Source organism: Crinia signifera, chromosome 3, assembly GCF_055691185.1.
Source record: "Crinia signifera chromosome 3, ASM5569118v1, whole genome shotgun sequence".
NCBI lineage: Eukaryota > Metazoa > Chordata > Amphibia > Anura > Myobatrachidae > Crinia > Crinia signifera.
In genome coordinates, this window is record NC_139219.1 from 341,539,122 (window position 1) to 341,565,632 (window position 26,511).

At 48.9% G+C, this 26,511-nt stretch overlaps 1 protein-coding gene across 3 annotated transcripts in view; it reads right to left on the bottom strand.

The window, feature by feature from the left end:
* Nucleotides 1–26,511, bottom strand: part of SNX17 (sorting nexin 17) — a 105,751-nt gene that overhangs the window by 59,608 nt on the left and 19,632 nt on the right. For all 3 annotated transcript variants that reach the window (XR_014471871.1, XR_014471872.1, XM_083178989.1), the window contains exon 5: nt 1,239–1,349. Coding sequence is in view for 1 of the 3 variants with exons in the window: in XM_083178989.1 (XP_083035115.1) it covers nt 1,239–1,349 (111 nt within the window). In the remaining 2 variants the exon portion in view is untranslated. The remainder of the gene's footprint in view (nt 1–1,238; nt 1,350–26,511) is intronic.

Below are 26,511 nucleotides of genomic sequence, written 5' to 3' on the forward strand. Positions count from 1 at the left end.
CTGCTGTCTCACCGGAGGAAAACCACCTCGCCACCAACAAGAGACCGGTATATCCAGCCTGCTGCAGCCATACAGCTCTCTGCCGTCTCACTGGAGGAAAGCCACCTCGCCACTGACACGAGACTGGTATATCCAGCCTGCTGCAACCATACAGCGCTCTGCCGTCTCACCGGAGGAAAGCCACCTCGACACTGACACGAGACCGGTATATCCAGCCTGCTGTAACCATACAGCATTCTGCTGTCTCACCGGAGGAAAGCCACCTCGCCACTGACACGAGACCGGTATATCCAGCCTGCTGCAACCATACAGAGTTCTGCCGTCTCACCGGAGGAAAGCCACCTCACCACCGACACAAGACCAGTATATCCAGCCTGCTGCAACCATACAGCGCTCTGCCGTCTCACCGGAGAAAAGCCACCTCGCCACCGACACGAGGCCGGTATATCCAGCCTGCTGCAGCCATACAGCGTTCTGCCGTCTCACTGGAGGAAAGCCACCTCACCACCGTCACGAGACCGGTATATCCAGCCTGCTGCAACCATACAGCGTTCTGCTGTCTCATAGGAGGAAAACCACCTCGCCACCGACACGAGACCGGTATATCCAGCCTGCTGCAACCATACAGAGTACTGCCGTCTCACTGGAGGAAAGCCACCTCACCACCGACACGAGACCGGTATATCCAGCCTGCTGCAGCCATACAGCGTTCTGCCGTCTCATTGGAGGAAAGCCACCTCGCCACCAACTTGAGGTACCTGGATCCCCCTGTTATCTATTACACAAACAGACTTTACTTTAAAACAACTTTGGGGGACACCATACATTGATACATTGGACTACCCAGGATCACAGGTTACGGATGACTATTATATTAACCAATATGCACCTTTCTTTAGCGAATCAATGAGCATGCCATCTTTCATATTGTTTGATATAGGTTTATTAACCACTTGAGTGGTATGGCCGAAACTATCCGGGCTCAGCTGCGCTGCCGCAGCGGGCTGTCGCGGACACTTTCCGGGCATACCACTATGTAATGGGTGCGCGCCAGTGGTGCCTCCAGCGAAGCAGAATGACCATATCCCAATCTGACAATGTGTCTGCTGCATGGACATACACAGTACACAGTCATCAGGGCAATCAATCTGATCACAGCGGATTGCCCAGACACTGCGAGATCCTGCACAGATTACATGTCAGGGTGCAATCCACAATGAATAGACAGAAGGTCTCACCTCCAGCACGTCCTCGGTCTGGTCAGATGTCAGAATGGAGACTTTCACCTTCTGCCCATTGGAGAGGAAGACTTCCAGCTGGACCTCCTCTGTAGGGATCTGTTGTGTCTCCTTCAGAAAGTTACAGCAGAAGGTAAATCAGAAAAAGCCCAAACTGTGACCTCCGCTCCCATTACATAGACCAGGAGGAACTGAACTGCCCTGGATGGGGCACATATAGACCTTTATTACATTTATCACATAGTATTAAACCCCAATAAATATATAGATCTAATCATGACGTTATATTGTATTTCCTGGTCAGTGTTGTCACAATTGCAGCAATTTCGGACAGCCGGGTCATACTATCTGAAGAGGGAGACTCACATTCTAGACATAAATATAGATCAAATTAGTTATACATAGGTATGTAGCACTGACCTCACAGGAAACAGAAGATGATAGATGAAATGGTTATACAGTGACACGTGCGTCAGCGGCTATGCCGTGTACGGTGATAACCACTGTTATACTACAGTGACACGTGCGTCAGCGGCTATGCCGTGTACGGTGATAACCACTATGTTATACTACAGTGACACGTGCGTCAGCGGCTATGCCGTGTACCACTATGTTATACTACTGTGACGCAGCAATGTTATACAGTGACACGTGCGTCAGCGGCTATGCCGTGTACGGTGATAACCACTATGTTATACTACAGTGACACGTGCGTCAGCGGCTATGCCGTGTACCACTATGTTATACTACTGTGACGCAGCAATGTTATACAGTGACACGTGCGTCAGCGGCTATGCCGTGTACGGTGATAACCACTATGTTATACTACAGTGACACGTGCTTCAGCGGCTATGCCGTGTTCGGTGATAACCACTATGTTATACTACTGTGACGCAGCCATGTTATACAGTGACACGTGCGTCAGCGGCTATGCCGTGTACCACTATGTTATAATACTGTGATGCAGCAAAGTTATACAGTGACACGTGCGTCAGGAGCTATGCCGTGTACGGTGATAACCACTATGTTATACTACTATGACGCAGCAATGTTATACAGTGACACGTGCTTCAGCGGCTATGCCGTGTACGGTGATAACCACTATGTTATACTACTGTGACGCAGCAATGTTATACAGTGACACGTGCTTCAGCGGCTATGCCGTGTACGGTGATAACCACTATGTTATACTACTGTGACGCAGCAACGTTATACAGTGACACGTGCTTCAGCGGCTATGCCGTGTACGGTGATAACCACTATGTTATACTACTGTGACGCAGCAATGTTATACAGTGACACGTGCTTCAGCGGCTATGCCGTGTACGGTGATAACCACTATGTTATACTACTGTGACGCAGCAACGTTATACAGTGACACGTGCTTCAGCGGCTATGCCGTGTACGGTGATAACCACTATGTTATACTACTGTGACGCAGCAACGTTATACAGTGACACGTGCTTCAGCGGCTATGCCGTGTACGGTGATAACCACTATGTTATAATACTGTGACGCAGCAAAGTTATACAGTGACACGTGCGTCAGCGGCTATGCCGTGTACGGTGATAACCACTATGTTATACTACTGTGACGCAGCAACGTTATACAGTGACACGTGCTTCAGCGGCTATGCCGTGTACGGTGATAACCACTATGCTATACTACTGTGACGCAGCAATGTTATACAGTGACACTTGCTTCACCGGCTATGCCGTGTCCGGTGATAACCACTATGTTATACTACTGTGACGCAGCAAAGTTATACAGTGACACATGCTTCAGCGGCTATGCCGTGTACGGTGATAACCACTATGTTATACTACTGTGACGCAGCAAAGTTATACAGTGACACGTGCGTCAGCGGCTATGCCGTGCACGGTGATAACCACTATGTTATACTACTGTGACGCAGCAATGTTATACAGTGACACGTGCGTCAGCGCCGTGTACAGTGATAACCACTATGTTATACTACTGTGACGCAGCAATGTTATACAGTGACACGTGCGTCAGCGGCTATGCTGTGTACGGTGATAACCACTATGTTATACTACTGTGACGCAGCAATGTTATACAGTGACACGTGCTTCAGCGGCTATGCCGTGTACCACTATGTTATAATACTGTGATGCAGCAAAGTTATACAGGGACACGTGCTTCAGCGGCTATGCCGTGTACGGTGATAACCACTATGTTATACTACTGTGACGCAGCAAAGTTATACAGTGACAGGTGCTTCAGCGGCTATGCCGTGTACGGTGATAACCACTATGTTATACTACTGTGACGCAGCAATGTTATACAGTGACACGTGCTTCAGCGGCTATGCCGTGTACGGTGATAACCACTATGTTATACTACTGTGACGCAGCAATGTTATACAGTGACACGTGCGTCAGCGGCTATGCCGTGTACGGTGATAACCACTATGTTATACTACTGTGACGCAGCAATGTTATACAGTGACACGTGCGTCAGCGGCTATGCCGTGTACAGTGATAACCACTATGTTATACTACTGTGACGCAGCAATGTTATACAGTGACACGTGCGTCAGCGGCTATGCCGTGTACGGTGATAACCACTATGTTATACTACTGTGACGCAGCAATGTTATACAGTGACACGTGCTTCAGCGGCTATGCCGTGTACCACTATGTTATAATACTGTGATGCAGCAAAGTTATACAGGGACACGTGCTTCAGCGGCTATGCCGTGTATGGTGATAACCACTATGTTATACTACTGTGACGCAGCAAAGTTATACAGTGACAGGTGCTTCAGCGGCTATGCCGTGTACGGTGATAACCACTATGTTATACTACTGTGACGCAGCAATGTTATACAGTGACACGTGCTTCAGCGGCTATGCCGTGTACGGTGATAACCACTATGTTATACTACTGTGACGCAGCAATGTTATACAGTGACACGTGCGTCAGCGGCTATGCCGTGTACGGTGATAACCACTATGTTATACTACTGTGACGCAGCAATGTTATACAGTGACACGTGCGTCAGCGGCTATGCCGTGTACGGTGATAACCACTATGTTATACTACTGTGACGCAGCAATGTTATACAGTGACACGTGCGTCAGCGGCTATGCCGTGTACGGTGATAACCACTATGTTATACTACTGTGACGCAGCAATGTTATACAGTGACACGTGCGTCAGCGGCTATGCCGTGTACGGTGATAACCACTATGTTATACTACTGTGACCCAGCAAAGTTATACAGTGACAGGTGCTTCAGCGGCTATGCCGTGTACGGTGATAACCACTATGTTATACTACTGTGACGCAGCAATGTTATACAGTGACACGTGCTTCAGCGGCTATGCCGGGTACCACTATGTTATACTACTGTGATGCAGCAAAGTTATACAGAGAAACCTGTGTCAGCGGCTATGCCGTGTACGGTGATAACCACTATGTTATACTACTGTGATGCAGCAAAGTTATACAGAAAAACCTGTGTCAGCGGCTATGCCGTGTACGGTGATAACCACTATGTTATACTACTGTGACGCAGCAATGTTATACAGTGACACGTGCTTCAGCGGCTATGCCGTGTACCACTATGTTATACTACTGTGATGCAGCAAAGTTATACAGAGAAACCTGTGTCAGCGGCTATGCCGTGTACGGTGATAACCACTATGTTATACTACTGTGAAGCAGCAAAGTTATACAGTGACAGGTGCTTCAGCGGCTATGCCGTGTACGGTGATAACCACTATGTTATACTACTGTGACCCAGCAAAGTTATACAGTGACAGGTGCTTCAGCGGCTATGCCGTGTACGGTGATAACCACTATGTTATACTACTGTGACGCAGCAATGTTATACAGTGACACGTGCTTCAAGGGCTATGCCGTGTACCACTATGTTATACTACTGTGATGCAGCAAAGTTATACAGTGACACGTGCGTCAGCGGCTATGCGGTGTACGGTGATAACCACTATGTTATACTACTGTGACGCAGCAATGTTATACAGTGACATGTGCGTCAGCGGCTATGCCGTGTACGGTGATAACCACTATGTTATGCTACTGGGACGCAGCAAAGTTATACAGTGACACGTGCGTCGGCAGCTATGCCGTGTACGGTGATAACCACTATGTTATACTACTGTGACGCAGCAAAGTTATACAGTGACACGTGCGTCAGCGGCTATGCTGTGTACGGTGATAACCACTATGTTATAATACTGTGATGCAGCAAAGTTATACAGAGAAACCTGTGTCAGCGGCTATGCTGTGTACGGTGATAACCACTATGTTATACTACTGGGACGCAGCAAAGTTATACAGTGACACGTGCTTCGGCGGCTATGCTGTGTACGGTGATAACCACTATGTTATAATACTGTGATGCAGCAAAGTTATACAGAGAAACCTGTGTCAGCGGCTATGCCGTGTACGGTGATAACCACTATGTTATACTACTGGGACGCAGCAAAGTTATACAGTGACACGTGCGTCAGCGGCTATGCCGTGTACGGTGATAACCACTATGTTATACTACTGGGACCCAGCAAAGTTATACAGTGACACGTGCTTCAGCGGCTATGCCGTGTACGGTGATAACCACTATGTTATACTACTGTGACCCAGCAATGTTATACAGTGACACGTGCGTCAGCGGCTATGCCGTGTACGGTGATAACCACTATGTTATACTACTGGGACACAGCAATGTTATACAGTGACACGTGCTTCAGCGGCTATGCCGTGTACCCCTATGTTATAATACTGTGATGCAGCAAAGTTATACAGAGAAACCTGTGTCAGCGGCTATGCCGTGTACGGTGATAACCACTATGTTATACTACTGGGACGCAGCAAAGTTATACAGTGACACGTGCGTCGGCGGCTATGCTGTGTACGGTGATAACCACTATGTTATAATACTGTGATGCAGCAAAGTTATACAGTGACAGGTGCTTCAGCGGCTATGCCGTGTACGGTGATAACCACTATGTTATACTACTGGGACGCAGCAAAGTTATACAGTGACACGTGCGTCAGCGGCTATGCCGTGTACGGTGATAACCACTATGTTATACTACTGTGATGCAGCAAAGTTATACAGTGACACGTACGTCAGCGGCTATGCCGTGTACGGTGATAACCACTATGTTATACTTTCTGGGACGCAGCAAAGTTATACAGTGACACGTGCGTCAGCGGCTATGCCGTGTACGGTGATAACCACTATGTTATACTACTGTGATGCAGCAAAGTTACACAGTGACACGTGCGTCGGCGGCTATGCTGTGTACGGTGATAACCACTGTTATACTACTGTGACGCAGCAAAGTTATACAGTGACACGTGCGTCGGCGGCTATGCTGTGTACGGTGATAACCACTATGTTATACAGTGACACGTGCTTCAGCGGCTATGCCGTGTACCCCTATGTTATAATACTGTGATGCAGCAAAGTTATACAGAGAAACCTGTGTCAGCGGCTATGCCGTGTACGGTGATAACCACTATGTTATACTACTGGGACACAGCAAAGTTATACAGTGACACGTGCGTCGGCGGCTATGCCGTGTACGGTGATAACCACTATGTTATACTACTGTGATGCAGCAAAGTTATACAGTGACACGTGCGTCAGCGGCTATGCCGTGTACGTTGATAACCACTATGTTATACTACTGTGATGCAGCAAAGTTATACAGCGACACGTGCGTCAGCGGCTATGCCGTGTACGGTGATAACCACTATGTTATAATACTGTGATGCAGCAAAGTTATACAGCGACACGTGCGTCAGCGGCTATGCTGTGTACGGTGATAACCACTATGTTATAATACTGTGATGCAGCAAAGTTACACAGTGACACCTGCGTCGGCGGCTATGCTGTGTACGGTGATAAACACTATGTTATAATACTGTGATGCAGCAAAGTTATACAGTGACACCTGCGTCGGCGGCTATGCTGTGTACGGTGATAACCACTATGTTATAATACTGTGATGCAGCAAAGTTATACAGTGACACCTGCGTCGGCGGCTATGCCGTGTACGGTGATAACCACTATGTTATACTACTGGGACGCAGCAAAGTTATACAGTGACACGTGCGTCGGCGGCTTTGCTGTGTACGGTGATAACCACTATGTTATACTACTGTGACCCAGCAAAGTTATACAGTGACACGTGCGTCGGCGGCTATGCCGTGTACGGTGATAACCACTATGTTATACTACTGGGACGCAGCAAAGTTATACAGTGACACGTGTGTCGGCGGCTATGCCGTGTACGGTGATAACCACTATGTTATACTACTGTGATGCAGCAAAGTTATACAGTGACACGTACGTCAGCGGCTATGCCGTGTACGGTGATAACCACTATGTTATACTTTCTGGGACGCAGCAAAGTTATACAGTGACACGTGCGTCAGCGGCTATGCCGTGTACGGTGATAACCACTATGTTATACTACTGTGATGCAGCAAAGTTATACAGTGACACGTGCGTCGGCGGCTATGCTGTGTACGGTGATAACCACTGTTATACTACTGTGACGCAGCAAAGTTATACAGTGACACGTGCGTCGGCGGCTATGCTGTGTACGGTGATAACCACTATGTTATACAGTGACACGTGCTTCAGCGGCTATGCCGTGTACCCCTATGTTATAATACTGTGATGCAGCAAAGTTATACAGAGAAACCTGTGTCAGCGGCTATGCCGTGTACGGTGATAACCACTATGTTATACTACTGGGACGCAGCAAAGTTATACAGTGACACGTGCGTCGGCGGCTATGCCGTGTACGGTGATAACCACTATGTTATACTACTGTGATGCAGCAAAGTTATACAGTGACACGTGCGTCAGCGGCTATGCCGTGTACGTTGATAACCACTATGTTATACTACTGTGATGCAGCAAAGTTATACAGCGACACGTGCGTCAGCGGCTATGCCGTGTACGGTGATAACCACTATGTTATAATACTGTGATGCAGCAAAGTTATACAGCGACACGTGCGTCAGCGGCTATGCTGTGTACGGTGATAACCACTATGTTATAATACTGTGATGCAGCAAAGTTACACAGTGACACCTGCGTCGGCGGCTATGCTGTGTACGGTGATAAACACTATGTTATAATACTGTGATGCAGCAAAGTTATACAGTGACACCTGCGTCGGCGGCTATGCTGTGTACGGTGATAACCACTATGTTATAATACTGTGATGCAGCAAAGTTATACAGTGACACCTGCGTCGGCGGCTATGCCGTGTACGGTGATAACCACTATGTTATAATACTGTGACGCAGCAAAGTTATACAGCGACACCTGCTTCGGCGGCTATGCTGTGTACGGTGATAACCACTATGTTATAATACTGTGATGCAGCAAAGTTATACAGTGACACCTGCGTCGGCGGCTATGCCGTGTACGGTGATAACCACTATGTTATAATACTGTGATGCAGCAAAGTTATACAGTGACACGTGTGTCAGCGGCTATGCTGTGTACGGTGATAACCACTGTTATACTACTGTGACGCAGCAAAGTTATACAGTGACACGTGCGTCAGCGTCTATGCTGTGTACGGTGATAAACACTATGTTATAATACTGTGACGCAGCAAAGTTATACAGTGACACGTACGTCAGCGGCTATGCCGTGTACGGTGATAACCACTATGTTATAATACTGTGACGCAGCAAAGTTATACAGTGACACCTGCGTCGGCGGCTATGCCGTGTACGGTGATAACCACTATGTTATACTACTGTGATGCAGCAAAGTTATACAGTGACACGTACGTCAGCGGCTATGCCGTGTACAGTGATAACCACTATGTTATAATACTGTGATGCAGCAAAGTTATACAGTGACACCTGCGTCGGCGGCTATGCTGTGTACGGTGATAACCACTATGTTATACTACTGTGATGCAGCAAAGTTATACAGTGACACCTGCGTCGGCGGCTATGCCGTGTACGGTGATAACCACTGTTATAATACTGTGATGCAGCAAAGTTATACAGTGACACCTGCGTCGGCGGCTATGCTGTGTACGGTGATAACCACTATGTTATAATACTGTGATGCAGCAAAGTTACACAGTGACACCTGCGTCGGCGGCTATGCTGTGTACGGTGATAACCACTATGTTATAATACTGTGATGCAGCAAAGTTATACAGCGACACGTGCGTCGGCGGCTATGCTGTGTACGGTGATAACCACTATGTTATAATACTGTGATGCAGCAAAGTTACACAGTGACACCTGCGTCGGCGGCTATGCTGTGTACGGTGATAACCACTATGTTATAATACTGTGATGCAGCAAAGTTTATACAGTGACACCTGCGTCGGCGGCTATGCTGTGTACGGTGATAACCACTATGTTATAATACTGTGATGCAGCAATGTTATACAGTGACACGTACCTCAGCGGCTATGCCGTGTACGGTGATAACCACTATGTTATAATACTGTGATGCAGCAAAGTTATACAGTGACACGTACGTCAGCGGCTATGCCGTGTACGGTGATAACCACTATGTTATAATACTGTGACGCAGCAAAGTTATACAGTGACACGTACGTCAGCGGCTATGCCGTGTACGGTGATAACCACTATGTTATAATACTGTGACGCAGCAAAGTTATACAGTGACACCTGCGTCGGCGGCTATGCCGTGTACGGTGATAACCACTATGTTATAATACTGTGACGCAGCAAAGTTATACAGTGACACGTACGTCAGCGGCTAAGCTGTGTACGGTGATAAACACTATGTTATACAGTGACACCTGCGTCGGCGGCTATGCCGTGTATGGTGATAACCACTATGTTATAATACTGTGATGCAGCGACTATCTTCGCTTCACAGAACTGGGGAGGGACTGCATACTTGTACGCACAGGTCTAACTGAGGGACTGTATACTTGCACGCACAGGTCTAACTGAGGGACTGTATACTTGCACGCACAGGTCTAACTGAGGGACTGTATACTTGCACGCACAGGTCTAACTGAGGGACTGTATACTTGCACGCACAGGTCTAACTGAGGGACTGTATACTTGCACGCACAGGTCTAACTGAGGGACTGTATACTTGCACGCACAGGTCTAACTGAGGGACTGATTAATGAATGAGCTCCATTACTGGGGAAATAGTCTAAGAGGCGGCACATGGGCGATGTGACCGTGTATAAGCCACAACACACCGATTGGTGCAGCTTCCACATACACTAATAACAAACGCATGAGCCTGGGAAGTATAGCCAAGTGCTGACAACCACTGATATGCCAATGAGCCCAGAAACCACAAGCGGATTTTCCAGAGCAAGTGATCGTTTTTTTATACATAAGACAATACAATATCCTCTTGATTATAATCATATTTATTATACAGACAATACAGTAACATGCACTAACATATGGCATTAGGAACACACAGGGAGCTTCTATTGGGTAAGAGGATGGCGATACCCTACACATCGGAGTCCAGGTCATGGGGCTTTAGTACATTCTGAAATGCTACAGAAAAAAACGAAAAAGGGGATTTTGTACTTACCATTAAATCCTTTTCTCAGACTCCATAGGTGACACTGGAGAGTTACAGTGGGGAATAGAAGCGCGACCATAGGGAGCTTGGGCACTTTAGAATAATTAATAGTGACTAACTCCTCCCCTAGGCAGTTTAGGTATGTGCCCGGAGGGAGCTGGAAGAACAAAACACTTCCGCAGAGGAGGTTACACATACATCAGATATAGACTAAAAACAGCTTAGAAGGAAACATGAGATAACCTAGTAAACAATCAAAATAGGTCAGCACTTACAGCCTGAAACCGCACATAGGTAACCTTATAAACTGGTAGGAACGATAATGAAAACAGTAGGACAGCGCCAGATGGGATGGAGTCAGAGAAAAGGATTTAAGTACAAAATCCCCTTTTCTCTTTCCTCCACTAGGTGACACTGGAGAGTTACAGTGGAGACGTCCCAGAACTCCCAACATGGGTGGGACAGGGCTGAGATCCCCTTAACACTGAACGACCAAATTGCGAAGCAGGGGCCGCAAACGTATTAAACATGTAGTAATGGACAAAGGACCGACAGACAGACAAGTGGTCACATGACAGAGTTGTTGAATGAACACGCCCCAGGCAGCCGCCCAGGAAGTACCAACCGAACGTGTTGACTGTGCCGAAATGGAAGATGGCAGTGCTCTGGTAGCCCAATTGTCAGGCGAATCCATCTAGCCAAGGCCTGTTTGGGCAGTTGGATTCACAAAAAGAGCATCTGACTTACGTATTTATGTATCCAGGACTGAATCTATCCGTAACACGACATCGAAGAATTTGGAATCTTCAGACTCTTCCCTAGAGGCGGGAACCACAATTGGCTGATTGATGTGAAACGCTGTCACCACCTTAGGGAGAAAAACACTGCTAGTGCGGAGTTCCGCTCGGTCTTTGTGAAATACCAGGAATGGTGGTAGACAGGATAAGACGCAAAGTTCCTATACTCTCCTGGCTGAGGCCAATGCAAGAAGAAGGACTGTCTTCCAATTCAGGTATTTCAACTCCACCTCCTCCAACGGTTCAAATAAGGAAGATTGGAGAAATGCCAAAACTTAATCCAAATCCCACGGAGCAGTGGGAGGCTTGAAAGGAGGCTGGATATGCAGTACTCCTTGGAAAAAGGTCTGCACCTGAGGAAGAAGAGCCAGCGTCTTCTGGAAACAAATTGGAGATGATATTTGAACTTTCAAGGACCCCAGGCGGAGTCCCGAAGATAGCCCACTTTGAAGGAAAAGCAGAAGATGGGCAAACTTGAACCGAACAGGAGAAACGTCTCTCACACCAGGCCACGTAAGCTCTCCATATGCAATAGTAATGGACAGATGTAAACTGCTTCCTGACTCTTATGGTAGGAATCACAGCAGGCGGGATGGAGGCAGTTGATGGTTATGACGAGACGCCATCATGTCTATTTGAAGGAATCCCCACAGATGGATCAGTTTCTGGAATACCTGAGGGTGAAGACACCACTCACCATGATAGACGTCCTGCTGACTGGTATGAAAATGGCGGAAACGGCTCCTGCGTGCACCTGTGCATGAAGGAGAATATGACTGACCTCCCTCATGGCCACGAGTGCCTCCTTGCTTGTTGATGTACGCCACAGCCGTTGGATTGTTTGACTGAACTCTGATGTCCTTGGATGTAAGAACAACTTTCGCCTGTAGAAGAGCATAGTAGACCGCTCGGAGTTCTAGCGTGTTGATCGACAGTCGCGACTCCTCCAGGGTCAAGAGGCCCTGAAAATGGAGGCCCAGAGTGACAGCGCCCCAGCCCCGGAGACTGGCATCCGTGGTGAGCAGGGTCTAGTCGTGAATGGAAAATCTCCTGACATCTGGTGAGTTGAGCGACCACGCCAGGGATGCTCAAGCCTGTGGGGAAAGGGATACTCGCTGGTGTAGAAAAAGATGAGAACCTGACCACTGTCGCAGGAGACGGAATTGAAATGGCCGGGATCTAAAATGGCCGTATTGCACCGCTTCGAATGTGGACACCATCTTTCCCAGCAGTCTCGTGCAAAGCAGAACGGACAACTTTCGGTGTTGCAACACCAGCCGAACGGACTCCTGTAGAGACTTTATCATGTCCGGAGGTAGGAATACTAGATGTAGGACTGTGGTGAGGGTCATTCCCAGAAATAACCGCCTCTGAGAAGGTGTGAGTTGAGATTTCTGGAGATTGAGCATCCACTCATGGGACACTAGTGTAGTCCCAAGTCAATCGGATGTTGTGTTGGAGCACCTCCCTGGACGAAGCCTTTAATAAGAGATCGTCCAGGTTAGGAATGATGGTCACCCCCTGCACTCTCAGAATTTCCATCATGGCTACCATAATCTTGGTAAAGACTCGGGGCGCCAATGAAAGACCGAAAGGTAGGGCCCGAAATTGAAGATGACCATGCCTTACCGCAAACCTCAAGTAGGCCTGATGGGGAGGCCAAATTGGAATATGCAGGTAGGCATAATTTTATATCGATGGATACCAAAAACTCCCCTGGCTCCAGACCAGCAATCACTGATTGCAATGATTCCATCTTCAATCGGGTGAACCTCAAATATGGATTAAGGTGTTTGAGGTTTAGGATTGGCCTGACAGCCATCCGGCTTGGGGACAAGGAAGAGTAGAATCCTTTCATCCTCTCTGTCTCTGGGGCTGGTATTACTACCCCCATGTCCTGGAGCAAGGCAATTGCCATCTGCAATGCTTTGCTCGGTACTTATGTAATATCTGGGCGCCCAATTTTTTCATCGCATCACATGCAATATAGTGGCATACAATTCATGCGATTCGATTTTTCATTGAAAAGACTCGATTTTTAATTGTATAATCACCCATGGGTGATTTCATACCCCCACTATCCAACTACGCATGGAGTTGATTTTATATAGTGCCTGAAGCATGGCGATCCCCGCGAGGGGACGTAGAATACATGTAAAGTAATCCGCGGGGCTCGCTGCGCTCACCACGCTTCGGGCTCGGTGGCTCTCTGCGCTCGCCACACTATATAAAATCAACTCCATGCGTAGTTGGATAGTAGGGGTATGAAATCACCAATGGTTGACTATACAATTAAAAATCGGGTCTTTACAATGAAAAACCACATCACATGCCTTAAGTAGTGGCATGTGTAACCTGTGCTGTCCCCACAGTCAGTGATGACAATAAGGGACTCAGTCCAAGAGATTGGCGACCCTTAGAGGGTAAGTGTGGTGGTTGAGGGAGTGGCTGATGTGGGAGCCCAACTTCTACCTCACCGCCATTTGTATCCAATTTTGCTTGGGTTTAGGAAGTCCAGAACAGGAAAGTCTTGTATTTGGACAGGTGTATAGATGAAGTCCAATAAACCATGGATCTGGAGAATAAATTGGCACCACCAACGCGTTTCACTGGGCTGCTGCCAGCTTTATCAAGGTAATAAAGCTGGCAGCAGCCCAGTGAAACGCGTTGGTGGTGCCAATTTATTCTCCAGATCCGTGGTTTATTGGACTTCATCTATACACCTGTCCAAATAAAAGACTTTCCTGTTCTGGACTTCCACAACCCAAGCAAAATTGGATACAAATGGCGGTGAGGTAGAAGTTGGGCTCCCACATCAGCCACTCCCTCAACCACCACACTTACCCTCTAAGGGTCGCCAATCTCTTGGACTGAGTCCCTTATTGTCATCACTGACTGTGGGGACAGCACAGGTTACACAGACTTTGACTGCGGACTTATAACCACGTGAGATCTGGATTAACTATTTCAAATTGTTTTTAACATTATAACCATTGCTATTATTTTATTCATTTGTATTTCATTAACCCCTTCCCGACACATGACGTATATATACACGTCATGTGTCGGTTGCGGGGGAATCAAGCCAGCAGGTAATGGCTGTATATTACAGCCAGGTACCTGCTCTCACGGCCACGAGCGGCGAGTTCGCCGATCGTGGCCGTTTAACCCTTTAAGCACCGCTGGCAAAGCGCCCGCAGTGCTTAAATAGCTGATCGGAGGGGGGGCGCCCCCCTCCGGCGCCGATCGGGGCCCCCCGTGGCGAGATCGGAGGGTGCCGATCGGTTGCCATGGCAGCCAGGGGTCTAATGTAGACCCCTGTGCTGGCCGTGTCAGCATTCCTATTACATCCTGCCTGAGGCAGGATGTAATAGGAAGTGCTGAAAATCACTATGTTTAGCCATAGAGCTCTATGGCTGAACCTAGTACAGGCGATCGCGCCCCCTAGTGGTCAAGTACACTAGGGGGCCTTGTAGTAAAAGTAAAAAAAAAAAAAAAGAAAATAAGTTTAAAAAAAAAAAAAAAAAATATTAAAAGTTCAAATCACCCCCCTTTCCCCATTTCACAAATAAAAATAAATAAAAAATAAACATATTTGGTATCACCGCGTTCCTAAAAGTCCGATCTATTAAAATATAACATTAGTTATCCCGCACGGTTAACGGCGTAAACGGAAAATAATTCCCAACGCCAAAACTACGTTTTTTGGTCGCATCGCCTACCCAAAAAAAAATAACTAAAAGAGATCAGAAAGTCGCCCATATCCCATAATGGTATTAATTAAAAAGTACACTTCAGCCCGCAAAAAATGAGCCCTCACCCAGGTCCGTAGGTGGAAAAATAAAAAAGTTATAAGCCGCAGAACATGGCGACGCGACGCAAATTAGAAAAACCGTAAAAGTTTCTATTTTTTTTTTTAGTGGTAAAACATAACGAAAACTATATAAGTTTGGTATCACCGGAATCGTAACGACCCATAGAATAAAGATAACCCATCATTTTAAACGAACTATGAACTCCAAAAAAACCGTAACCAGCGCAAAATTGTGGAATTGCATTTTTTTTCTTTTTTACCCCACATTGAATTATTTCCTGATTCCCCAGAATATTATACGGTATAGTAAATGGTACCATTAAAAAGTACAACTTGTCCCGCAAAAAAAAAGCCCTCATGTGTCTATATAGCCGAAAAATTAAAAAAGTTACGCTTATTTGAACGCGAGGAGAGAAAAAAAAAAAAATTTAACAAAAAAGGCCTCGTCGGGAAGGGGTTAAATGTGTTTACTTTTAACCATTTGATTCACCCATCATTAATTTCAAGCGCTGCTTACCACCCTTTTTTTCTTTTCGTCTCGACTTCCTTGGGGATTGACCTACCCCATCTAAGCAGCTGCTATAAGTAAGCAAAACACATCAAAGTGCTCTTTAGTCAGAGGCTACTTTGCTTCTGACTTTTGTATTCTTAAGTAGTGGCATGCAATGAAAAAAATTGGGCACCCAGATAATACATAAGTACCCTTTGCTCTTTTCTGCAGAAGCTAGAAAACCTGTAAGAAAGAACTTTAGTGGGGGAGGGAACAGAAAATCTGGTACTTGTGTATTATCTGGGCACCCAAGATTTCCATCGTAGGGCATTGTACAATCAAAAATCGGTCATATCGCAAGTGATACGACCCGATTTTTAATTGTACAGGCACCCTGATGCCCGATTCCTATGTTAAATGCACCCCCAGACCTGATTTTTCATTGTACACCCACCCTGATGGGTAATGACTATGTGAAATGTCCCCCCATTGTTAACGCCACCCCAGTATCAACGCCAACCCGAAGCGTGGCAAGCGCAGCGAGCCCGCGAGGGGCGGCGGTACGCGTTCTCCGACCTTTTCATACCCCCACTATCCACTTCGGCGTGGAGTCGATTTTATATAGTGTGGCGAGCGCAGCGAGCCACTGAGCCCGAAGCGTGGCGAGCCCCGCGAGGGGACGCGGATTACTTCACATTTATTCCGCGTCCCCTCGCCACACTATATAAAATTAACTCCACGCCGACGTGGATATTGGGGGTATGAAAAGCTCGGAGGACGCGTACCGCTGCGCTCGCCACGCTCCGGGTTGGCATTCATAGTGGGGTGGCGTTAACAATGGGGGGGCATTTCACATAGTCATCACCCATCAGGGTGCCTGTACAACGTAAAATCAGGTATAATCACGTCGCATCGATGCGATGGGCGCCCAGATAAGTAAACCTCTTGAAAGAGTAACAGGCAAATTCCTACCCTGACATCCCCTAAGATGGGACTGAAAGAGTCATGCAGAAGGTTTAGAAGAAGCCTTGGAGAAGTACCTCTGCCTCTTCCTCGAAATCCCTGAGAGCTGGCAGCACCTCCTCGACCTCTGCCTCTAAAATTTTGAGAGAGTGAAAGGACTGGCTCCCCGCACCGCTTTGAAAACTCCTGCGTGGAAGAGGAGGTGCAGTGGGAAGAAATAGGGATTTACCTCTGGTGGCTTGTGTTATCCTTTTGTCCAATTTAGGACCAAAGCGGACAGCTCCTGAAAAAGGTATGGCTTCCACCGCCAACTTAGAATCAGCGTCCGCGTTCCACTGACATAACCAGAGGGGCGAGCTGAAACCAAAAGAGCAGATATGCGAGCAGCCAAAAGGCAGACATCTGAGGAGGCTTCAACTAAGTAGCCCGTCGCCTCCTGAATGTGTTCTGCTAACAGTACACCTGTGGCAGGGCCTTTTCCTAGCGTAGAGGATACTTGACCCGCACAGACCTCCATGGCCCAACACTCCACTTGTGCGGGACGTTGAAGGAGACCTGCAGAGGTATATATATTTTTAAGGGTGCTTTCCAAGTGTCCTGTCTGACATCCTTGAGGTCTGAAGCCCCGGGTATAGGAAGGACTGTCTTCTTAGACAGTCTAGACACGAGGAGTCTACAGAAGGAGGCGATTCACACAAATCTTCTGCTATCAGCAGGAAATGGAGAGGTGGAAAAAAAAAACCTTTGAGAGACCTGAAACTTCTTGTCAGGGTGTAGCCACGCTTTTTTCAAGTGGTCATCCAACTCGTCTGAAGCTGGAAAGACCGCAGATTGTTTCTGCTTGTTTTGAAAACCAGAAGGCTGTACAGCTGGCTGTTCCGCCTCTGCAATATTCAGAGTTAAACGGACTGCCTGGATAAAATCCTCTAGCCCCTGGGAAGCTACCTCTGACTGATCCAGAAGAGCTTGGGTCTCAGGCTCATCAAATTCACCCTCCTCCAAATCTGGCATATCCTCATCAGTGTCATCCAATTGAAGGATCTGAGGAAAAATCCACTTTGCAAGAGCCAGGGTAGGAGGAGGGGGTGCGGTGGTCCTTGGGGTTAATGCTCTAGATCAGTGGTTCCCAACCCTGGTCCTCAAGTACGCCCAACAGTGCACGTTTTCCAGGTCACCCAGCAGGTGCACTCATTATTCAGACACATTTTAAAAGATCCACAGGTGGAGCTAATTATAGCACCTGTGATCCTGTGTGGAGACCTGGAAAACGTGCACTGTTGGGGGTACTTGAGGACCAGGGTTGGGAACCACTGCTCTAGATAAACCCTCCACTGCAGAGGTTAAGTCTAGAAGCTGACAGACATAACTGTGGATAATTGAGAGGCCCACCCTGGTATGTTCGTTGAAGGAGCCAGAACCAGTGGGCCTGCTGTACAAGGGTCACACAGCAGAGTGCCCTCAGACTGTGGGGTGAACTTAGAGCCGCATTTCTTGCAGGCAATCTTTTTGGAGGTACCCCCTAGCCATAATATAATGTGGCATGACAGAAACCACCCTTCAGGCATTACAGCAGTAATACTTTACTGCATGGGCTTCATAGCCAGACGTCCCTTATTAATGCTCTGGATATGATGACCTTTAATGCAGCTCATTGGAGTCCAGTGCTGGTTTTATCCATCAGGAGGAGGATTCTTTCCTGGCTGTATAGTTGCTATTGTATCAGAACCGGGCACGGACATTTTTCAACTTGAAAGCGGTGCGCATTATAGTTGGATCCCGGGACGGAGAATCTGCACCGCTGGAGTTGGATAACGGCCGCCGCCTCGCGACTCCGCAGCCTCAGACAGGGGGGACAGGGTATACTTACCCCTGTCTTGCTGTTGGTGGCTGGAATGGTCCATGAGGCGCGCTGCGTGCAGCGGCAACCGGACCTCAGGGACAGTGGTCCAAGTAGCCGGGTAACCGAAGGCAAGCTACATGCAGCTGCGACCAGACCCGCCAACAGCACCCTCAGTGCAGGGAGCTACCTGCCTGTCGTCCTGCTGATTGCAGGTCTCTTAAAAAAGCCCAGGAGTGAGCATACATGCACCCAGCTCCCGTAGGGCACAAGCTAAGACTGGGAGGGGAAGTAGAAGGGGAGGAGTTAGTCACTTAATTATTCTAAAGTGCCAAAGCTCCCTGTGGTCGCCTTCTATTCCCCACTGTAACTCTCCAGTGTCACCTAGTGGAGGAAAGAGAAACAGGGATTTTTACAGAATTTCTGCCTTAGTACATCCAACCGTAAATCACACCCCTTCCACTTTGTGAGAAATACGTAATACATAAAGGTCTATATGTGCACCATCCAGGAAAATTCTGTGCATTTCCTGGTGATATATTATTTATTAACAGTTCCTTATATAGCGCAGCAAATTCCATTACGCTTTACAATTGGACACAGATGAAACAAACTGGGTAATAAACAGTAATAGAGGTAGGAGGGTCCTGCTCACAAGCTTACAATCTATAGGGAAATAGGCATTGATACATAAGGATAGGTGTTATCCATTGCATAGTTGTCCACTGGATTGCAAGGTTTCTAGGTGGGCTGCTTGATCTCTCATCACGACAAAGATGAACCAGGGTCAGAAGGAAGAAAAGGCGAATAAGGATGATGTGTGGAGGATGTGTGGCCTGTACACTAGGGATATCATTCGATAGGAAGGACTTATAATGGTTGAGTGAGTTTCCAGGGAGTGTTTGAAGCATTGCAGACTGGAGGAGAGTCTTATTGTGCAGGGAGAGCAATCTACAGATTGGGTGCAGCCCGAACAAAGTCCTGCAATCGGGAATGGGAGTAAGTAAGGGGAGTTTTGTAAGAACTTACCATTCGAATCCCTTTCTCTGAGTCCATCCTGGTGACACAGCTCAACCATGGGATGTAGGAGGATCCGCAGGAGCCAGGCACCTATGCTAAGTCTTTGAGAGGCAGTGTGGCCGGAGACCCCGGCACACTGTATTAATGTATGTGCAGCACTGAGCTAGGTCTGAATGTCCGCAGCTGCAGTGTTATGTGGTGTCTGAAGGCTGTGCGGAGCACAGGCTCCGTATGATGTATAAAGTGTAATTAAAATGTATTTTAAAATGTGAAAACGCACTTTGAAAATTACTTAAGGAAGGAATCCCTGGGATAAGGGAATTAGATGGTAATTTTGGTTTCCTCCTGAATGTCTGTGAGTGGCCACTGCACAGCAGGTAGCAGGCTTTGTGTCTGTAGTTCCTGTGTAAAGGTGTTAGTAGTACATAACTTGTGTATGTGATGCGAGGTGTTGGTAATACACCTGTGCGCGAGGTGTTGGTAATACACAGACATTTGTGTTTCTTTATGTAATCATGTCCAGGAGATAATCAAATGATCTCCACCGTTCCTGGAAGTTATATATTCTAATGAAATTGGACTCATCCTTTTTAGAATGTAATCTTGCTTCGTTATGCACTGGAAGTAAGATGTCTGATTGATATGCAAATCCTAAAGGTATAGGGGGAGGATCTGACAATGCCAGTGTGTTTTCTGTCTATATAAACAGGGCCTGTGAGCCCTGGTATTGGTATTTCTTCCTGACGTGAATGCTGTAAACATCTGTATGCTGTACCTCCTATGATAGGAGATGAGATCTCTTCAGATCTATGGGCAAATAATCTCATCTTGCGACCAACAGAATTACTGCAATAATTCTCCAGCTGTTCTGGGTACAAGGGTTCAGCGTCCTCCCAGTTCCTCTCTGCCAGCTACCGAAGCAGAGGTCTGGTCTGTGACCAGTGGGGAACCAACCGAGGCCAGTAAAGGTGGGGGGAGGTGTCAGCAGCGTGTCGACGCACACACTTCAGCAGGTAATACTCAGGTGCCAGCGTTTGGGCCTGAGGAGGTATCCGTGGTCCCAGGCGCCATGTAATAGGAGTCTGGTGGTGGCAGCGATGCCCCCGCCCACTGCGCGAGTCAGTAATAGGTGGTTACTGCCGGTAACAGGGAATCCCCTATTGGCCAGGTCCCGTGAGACCAGGAACCGCCATCGGTGGACCCGAAGGGCGTAGCCAGAGCGTAAGGGCAGGCGTCCGGTCACAGGCAGGCTCCTCCCTTCTGCATCCCAGCATTCTTCAGTTCAACTTCCAGAGCACACTAGGATACATTACTCAGTACAACGCCTGAACATATTAATATGCACAATCACATGAAACTGTATAACTTACTGAGCTAAGGGGAGGGATCGCTGTGTCACCAGGATGGCGTAAGGGGAGGGATCGCTGTGTCACCAGGATGGCGTAAGGGGAGGGATCACTGTGTCACCAGGATGGCGTAAGGGGAGGGATCACTGTGTCACCAGGATGGCGTAAGGGGAGGGATCACTGTGTCACCAGGATGGCGTAAGGGGAGAGATCGCTGTGTCACCAGGATAGCATAAGGGGAGGGATCGCTGTGTCACCAGGATGGCGTAAGGGGAGGGATCGCTGAGTCACCAGGACGGCGTAAGGGGAGGGATCGCTGAGTCACCAGGACGGCGTAAGGGGAGGGATCGCTGAGTCACCAGGACGGCGTAAGGGGAGGGATCGCTGTGTCACCAGGATAGCGTAAGGGGAGGGATCGCTGTGTCACCAGGATAACGTAAGGGGAGGGATCGCTGTGTCACCAGGATGGTGTAAGGGGAGGGATCGCTGTGTCACCAGGATGGCGTAAGGGGGGGAGGTGTCAGCAGCGTGTCGACGCACACACTTCAGCAGGTAATACTCAGGTGCCAGCGTTTGGGCCTGAGGAGGTATCCGTGGTCCCAGGCGCCATGTAATAGGAGTCTGGTGGTGGCAGCGATGTCCCCGCCCACTGCGCGAGTCAGTAATAGGTGGTTACTGCCGGTAACAGGGAATCCCCTATTGGCCAGGTCCCGTGAGACCAGGAACCGCCATCGGTGGACCCGAAGGGCGTAGCCAGAGCGTAAGGGCAGGCGTCCGGTCACAGGCAGGCTCCTCCCTTCTGCATCCCAGCATTCTTCAGTTCAACTTCCAGAGCACACTAGGATACATTACTCAGTACAACGCCTGAACATATTAATATGCACAATCACATGAAACTGTATAACTTACTGAGCTAAGGGGAGGGATCGCTGTGTCACCAGGATGGCGTAAGGGGAGGGATCGCTGTGTCACCAGGATGGCGTAAGGGGAGGGATCACTGTGTCACCAGGATGGCGTAAGGGGAGGGATCACTGTGTCACCAGGATGGCGTAAGGGGAGGGATCGCTGTGTCACCAGGATGGCGTAAGGGGAGGGATCGCTGTGTCACCAGGATGGCGTAAGGGGAGGGATCGCTGTGTCACCAGGATGGCGTAAGGGGAGGGATCGCTGTGTCACCAGGATGGCGTAAGGGGAGGGATCGCTGTGTCACCAGGATGGCGTAAGGGGAGGGATCGCTGTGTCACCAGGATGGCGTAAGGGTAGGGATCACTGTGTCACCAGGACGGCGTAAGGGGAGGGATCGCTGTGTCACCAGGACGGCGTAAGGGGAGGGATCGCTGTGTCACCAGGATGGCGTAAGGGGAGGGATCGCTGTGTCACCAGGATAGCATAAGGGGAGGGATCGCTGTGTCACCAGGACGGCGTAAGGGGAGGGATCGCTGAGTCACCAGGACGGCGTAAGGGGAGGGATCGCTGAGTCACCAGGACGGCGTAAGGGGAGGGATCGCTGAGTCACCAGGATGGCGTAAGGGGAGGGATCGCTGTGTCACCAGGATAGCGTAAGGGGAGGGATCGCTGTGTCACCAGGATAACGTAAGGGGAGGGATCGCTGTGTCACCAGGATGGCGTAAGGGGAGGGATCGCTGTGTCACCAGGATAGCGTAAGGGGAGGGATCGCTGTGTCACCAGGATAACGTAAGGGGAGGGATCGCTGTGTCACCAGGATGGCGTAAGGGGAGGGATCGCTGTGTCACCAGGATGGCGTAAGGGGAGGGATCGCTGTGTCACCAGGATGGCGTAAGGGGAGGATCGCTGTGTCACCAGGATGGCGTAAGGGGAGGGATCGCTGTGTCACCAGGATGGTGTAAGGGGAGAGATCGCTGTGTCACCAGGATGGCGTAAGGGGAGGGATCGCTGTGTCACCAGGATGGCGTAAGGGGAGGGATCGCTGTGTCACCAGGATGGCGTAAGGGGAGGGATCGCTGTGTCACCAGGATGGCGTAAGGGGAGGGATCGCTGTGTCACCAGGATGGCATAAGGGGAGGGATCGCTGTGTCACCAGGATGGCGTAAGGGGAGGGATCGCTGTGTCACCAGGATGGCGTAAGGGGAGGGATCGCTGTGTCACCGGGATAGTGTAATGGGAGGGATTGCTGTGTCACCAGGATGGCGTAAGGGGAGGGATCACTGTGTCACCAGGATGGCGTAAGGGGAGGGATCGCTGTGTCACCAGGATGGCGTAAGGGGAGGGATCGCTGTGTCACCAGGATGGCGTAAGGGGAGGGATCGCTGTGTCACCAGGATGGCGTAAGGGAAGGGATCGCTGTGTCACCAGGATGGTGTAAGGGAAGGGATCGCTGTGTCACCAGGATGGACTCAGAGAAAGGGGTTCGAACGGTAAGTTCTTACAGAAATCCCCTTTTCTCTTTCGTCCACCCTGGTGACACAGCTGACGATGGGACGTTCACGAGCCGGTCCTTTGGGAGGGTACGCCCAGGTCCGCATCTCTCATTACTGCTCGCCCTAATAAAGCGTACTCCGACGCAAATTTATGAAATCTGTCAAATTTGGTAAAGGTGTGAACAGAGGAGCAAGTGGCGGCCTTGCACAACTGCTCCGCCGTAGCCACGTGACGCACAGCCCAAGAGGAAGCAACTGACCTGGTGGTATGGGCATTAATCCTGAGGGAACAGGTCTGCCAACTTTTGTGTAGGCAAAGGCAATGACCGACCGTAACCGCCTAGCAATGGTCTGCTTAGAAGCAGGCCATCCTCTCTTATGTACGTCATATAGTACCAATGACAAATCCGTCTTACGAATGTCCTTCACTCGGTCCACATAAACGCATTTACCACATCCAATTTTCTCAGATTATCCCTATTTCTTGCCTCCTTCAGAGGATAAAACACCGGGAGCACAATCTCATTGTTCAAACGAAGATTTGACACTCCTTTTGGCAGAGATGTAGGCACTGTTCGCAGAACAGCCCTATCCTCATGAAACACCAGAAAAGAGGACTTGCAAGACAAGGCCCCTAATTCAGACACACGCATCGCCAAAGCAATTGCCAATAGAAATGTCAGTTTCAAAGACAAGAACTTAAGGTCAGCCAACCTTAACGGTTCAAACGGTGGTTTTTGAAGAACAGACAGCACTAGCGACAGATCCCAAGGCGCCACCGGCTGTCTATACGGAGGTTTAAGACAAGTAACACCTTGGAGGAATATGTGAACCTCCGGCAACAGAGCCACTCTCTTTTGAAACGAGATGGACAAAGCAGACAGCTGCACATTCAAAACTGTAAGTTTTAACCAGCCGAAAAACCATCCTGAAGTCTATTTGGTACTTGTGTAGTTTCACGGTGCCAGCGTACCGTACCTGTCAGAATCAGCGTAGTGTTCTCGCGCCCTGGCTGCCTTACTTGTGTAGTTTCCCGGCGGCAGTATAAGCAGCGTTATCAGCGTAGGCTGGCGCCGTGAAACTACGCACGTTGGAGGGAACTGCATCTCTGTCCCTGGCGTCCCTGTTAAGGCTAGTTAGCGCTTCTCTCACACCGGCAGCGCCAGCATGATCCCCTCTTTGTCGGAGAGGGGGACCATGCTGGCGCCGGCGGAGAGGCGCTCCATCTGTTTGACACGCAGGAGCGTCTCAGATGCTCCAGCAATGACACGCTCCTGCGTCTGAGTATCTATTGCTGAGATGTAGGATATGGCAGGTGTGAATGTGTTCCTGAAACACCACCACTATCCATGGCAGCCCGAAGCGCGGCGAGCACAGCGAGCCCCGCAAACTGGACCACAGATCCTTTAACCTTAGATTCTGGGTCACTGCTTCCAGCCCCTGAGTCTGGCATCGGTTGTGACCACCAACCAATTCCACGACCGAAGGGAGCAGCCCAATTGAAGGGATTCCAGATCCGTCCACCACATCAACGAGTCCCTCGTCGTCTCTTGAGACAGACTAAGGATTTCCGGTATCATGGATTTCGGATTCCCTGACCAACTGGAAAGGATGTTCCATTGGAAGGGCCTCAAATGAAACCTTGCATACTGTAGGGTCTCGAAGGTTTCAAACACTGCCATATTGAAGGATTGGGTGACTGGAGATTGGCAAGCACCAACAGACGAATGTCTCTGGCCTTTGCTTCTGGGAGAAAAACACGATGTAGGTGTGTATCCAGAACCACTCCCAAAAACTGTAGTCTCTGGGTGAGAATCAGATGAGACCTCGGGAGATTTAATATCCACCCATGGTCTTGTAAGAACTGAGATGTTCCTGCAACTTCTCAGCTGACTCCGCCTTGAACAAGAGATCGTCCAAGTACGGGATAAGCACAATTTCTCTTAATCTGAGAGCCGCTGTCATGACAGCCATCAGTGAACACTGTCGGTGCTGTAGCCAGCCCGAAAAGGAGGGCCTGAAACTGCAGATGGAGATCGCCTATTGCGAAACGCAGCGTAACTGATGTTCTGCACAAATAGTCACGTGCAGATAGGCATGCTGAATGTCCACGGATGCTAGGAATTCCCCTGGTTCCATGGTTAAGAGAACCGACCTTAGAGATTCCATCCTGAAGTGATCAGCCCACAGGTGAAGGTTTAACAGCTTCAGGTTTGGATAGGTCTGAATGAACCCTCTGGGTTGGGGACCAAGAAAATAATGGCATAAAATCCATTCTTCCTTTCCTCCCGAGGCACTGGGATCACAACACCTTTCTCGAGAAGAGACGTCGCCGCCCCCAAAAGGGCTTTTCTCAAGCAAGCTTCCCGTGGTAACGGTGTCGGAAGAAATCTCTTTGGAGGAACTCCCCAAGATTGATCGATCCTGTAACCTTGGAAAACAATAACGTGAACCCAAGGATCCTTTAGCGGACGCAGTCACATCCTACATCAGCTTCTTCGAGGACTTATGTGTACCAACCAAGCAAATCCGATCCTTTAACAACAACAAGCCATGGTTCGGTAGCCAGCTCCAGAATCTCCGCCAAGCCAAGAAGGAGGCATACAGCAGCGGGGACAGGGCACAGTACAAAGAAGCCAGGAACTCCTTGACTCGGGGTATCAAACTCGCAAAAAGGGAATATACAAACAAGCTGACACACAACCTCACAGCAAAGGACCCTGCGGCAGTATGGAAGGGCATGCAAAACATCACAAATTACAAGAAAGCCCAAACACAGTCTGAAACCAGCCATGAACTTGCAGAAGACCTGAACAAGTTCTAATGCAGATTTGAGCAGGCCGTACCTCCCCCACTCCATCACAAAGACCACCACACCCAGGCCCTCCATGTGGACCAAGGCGAGGTAGAAGCAGTACTCAAAAGAATAAAACCTAAGAAGGCTGCAGGACCGGATGGTGTGTCGCCATCCAGCCTTAGGACCTGTGCAGCTCAGCTCGCCCCCATCTTCACAACGATATTCAACTCCTCCCTGGACTT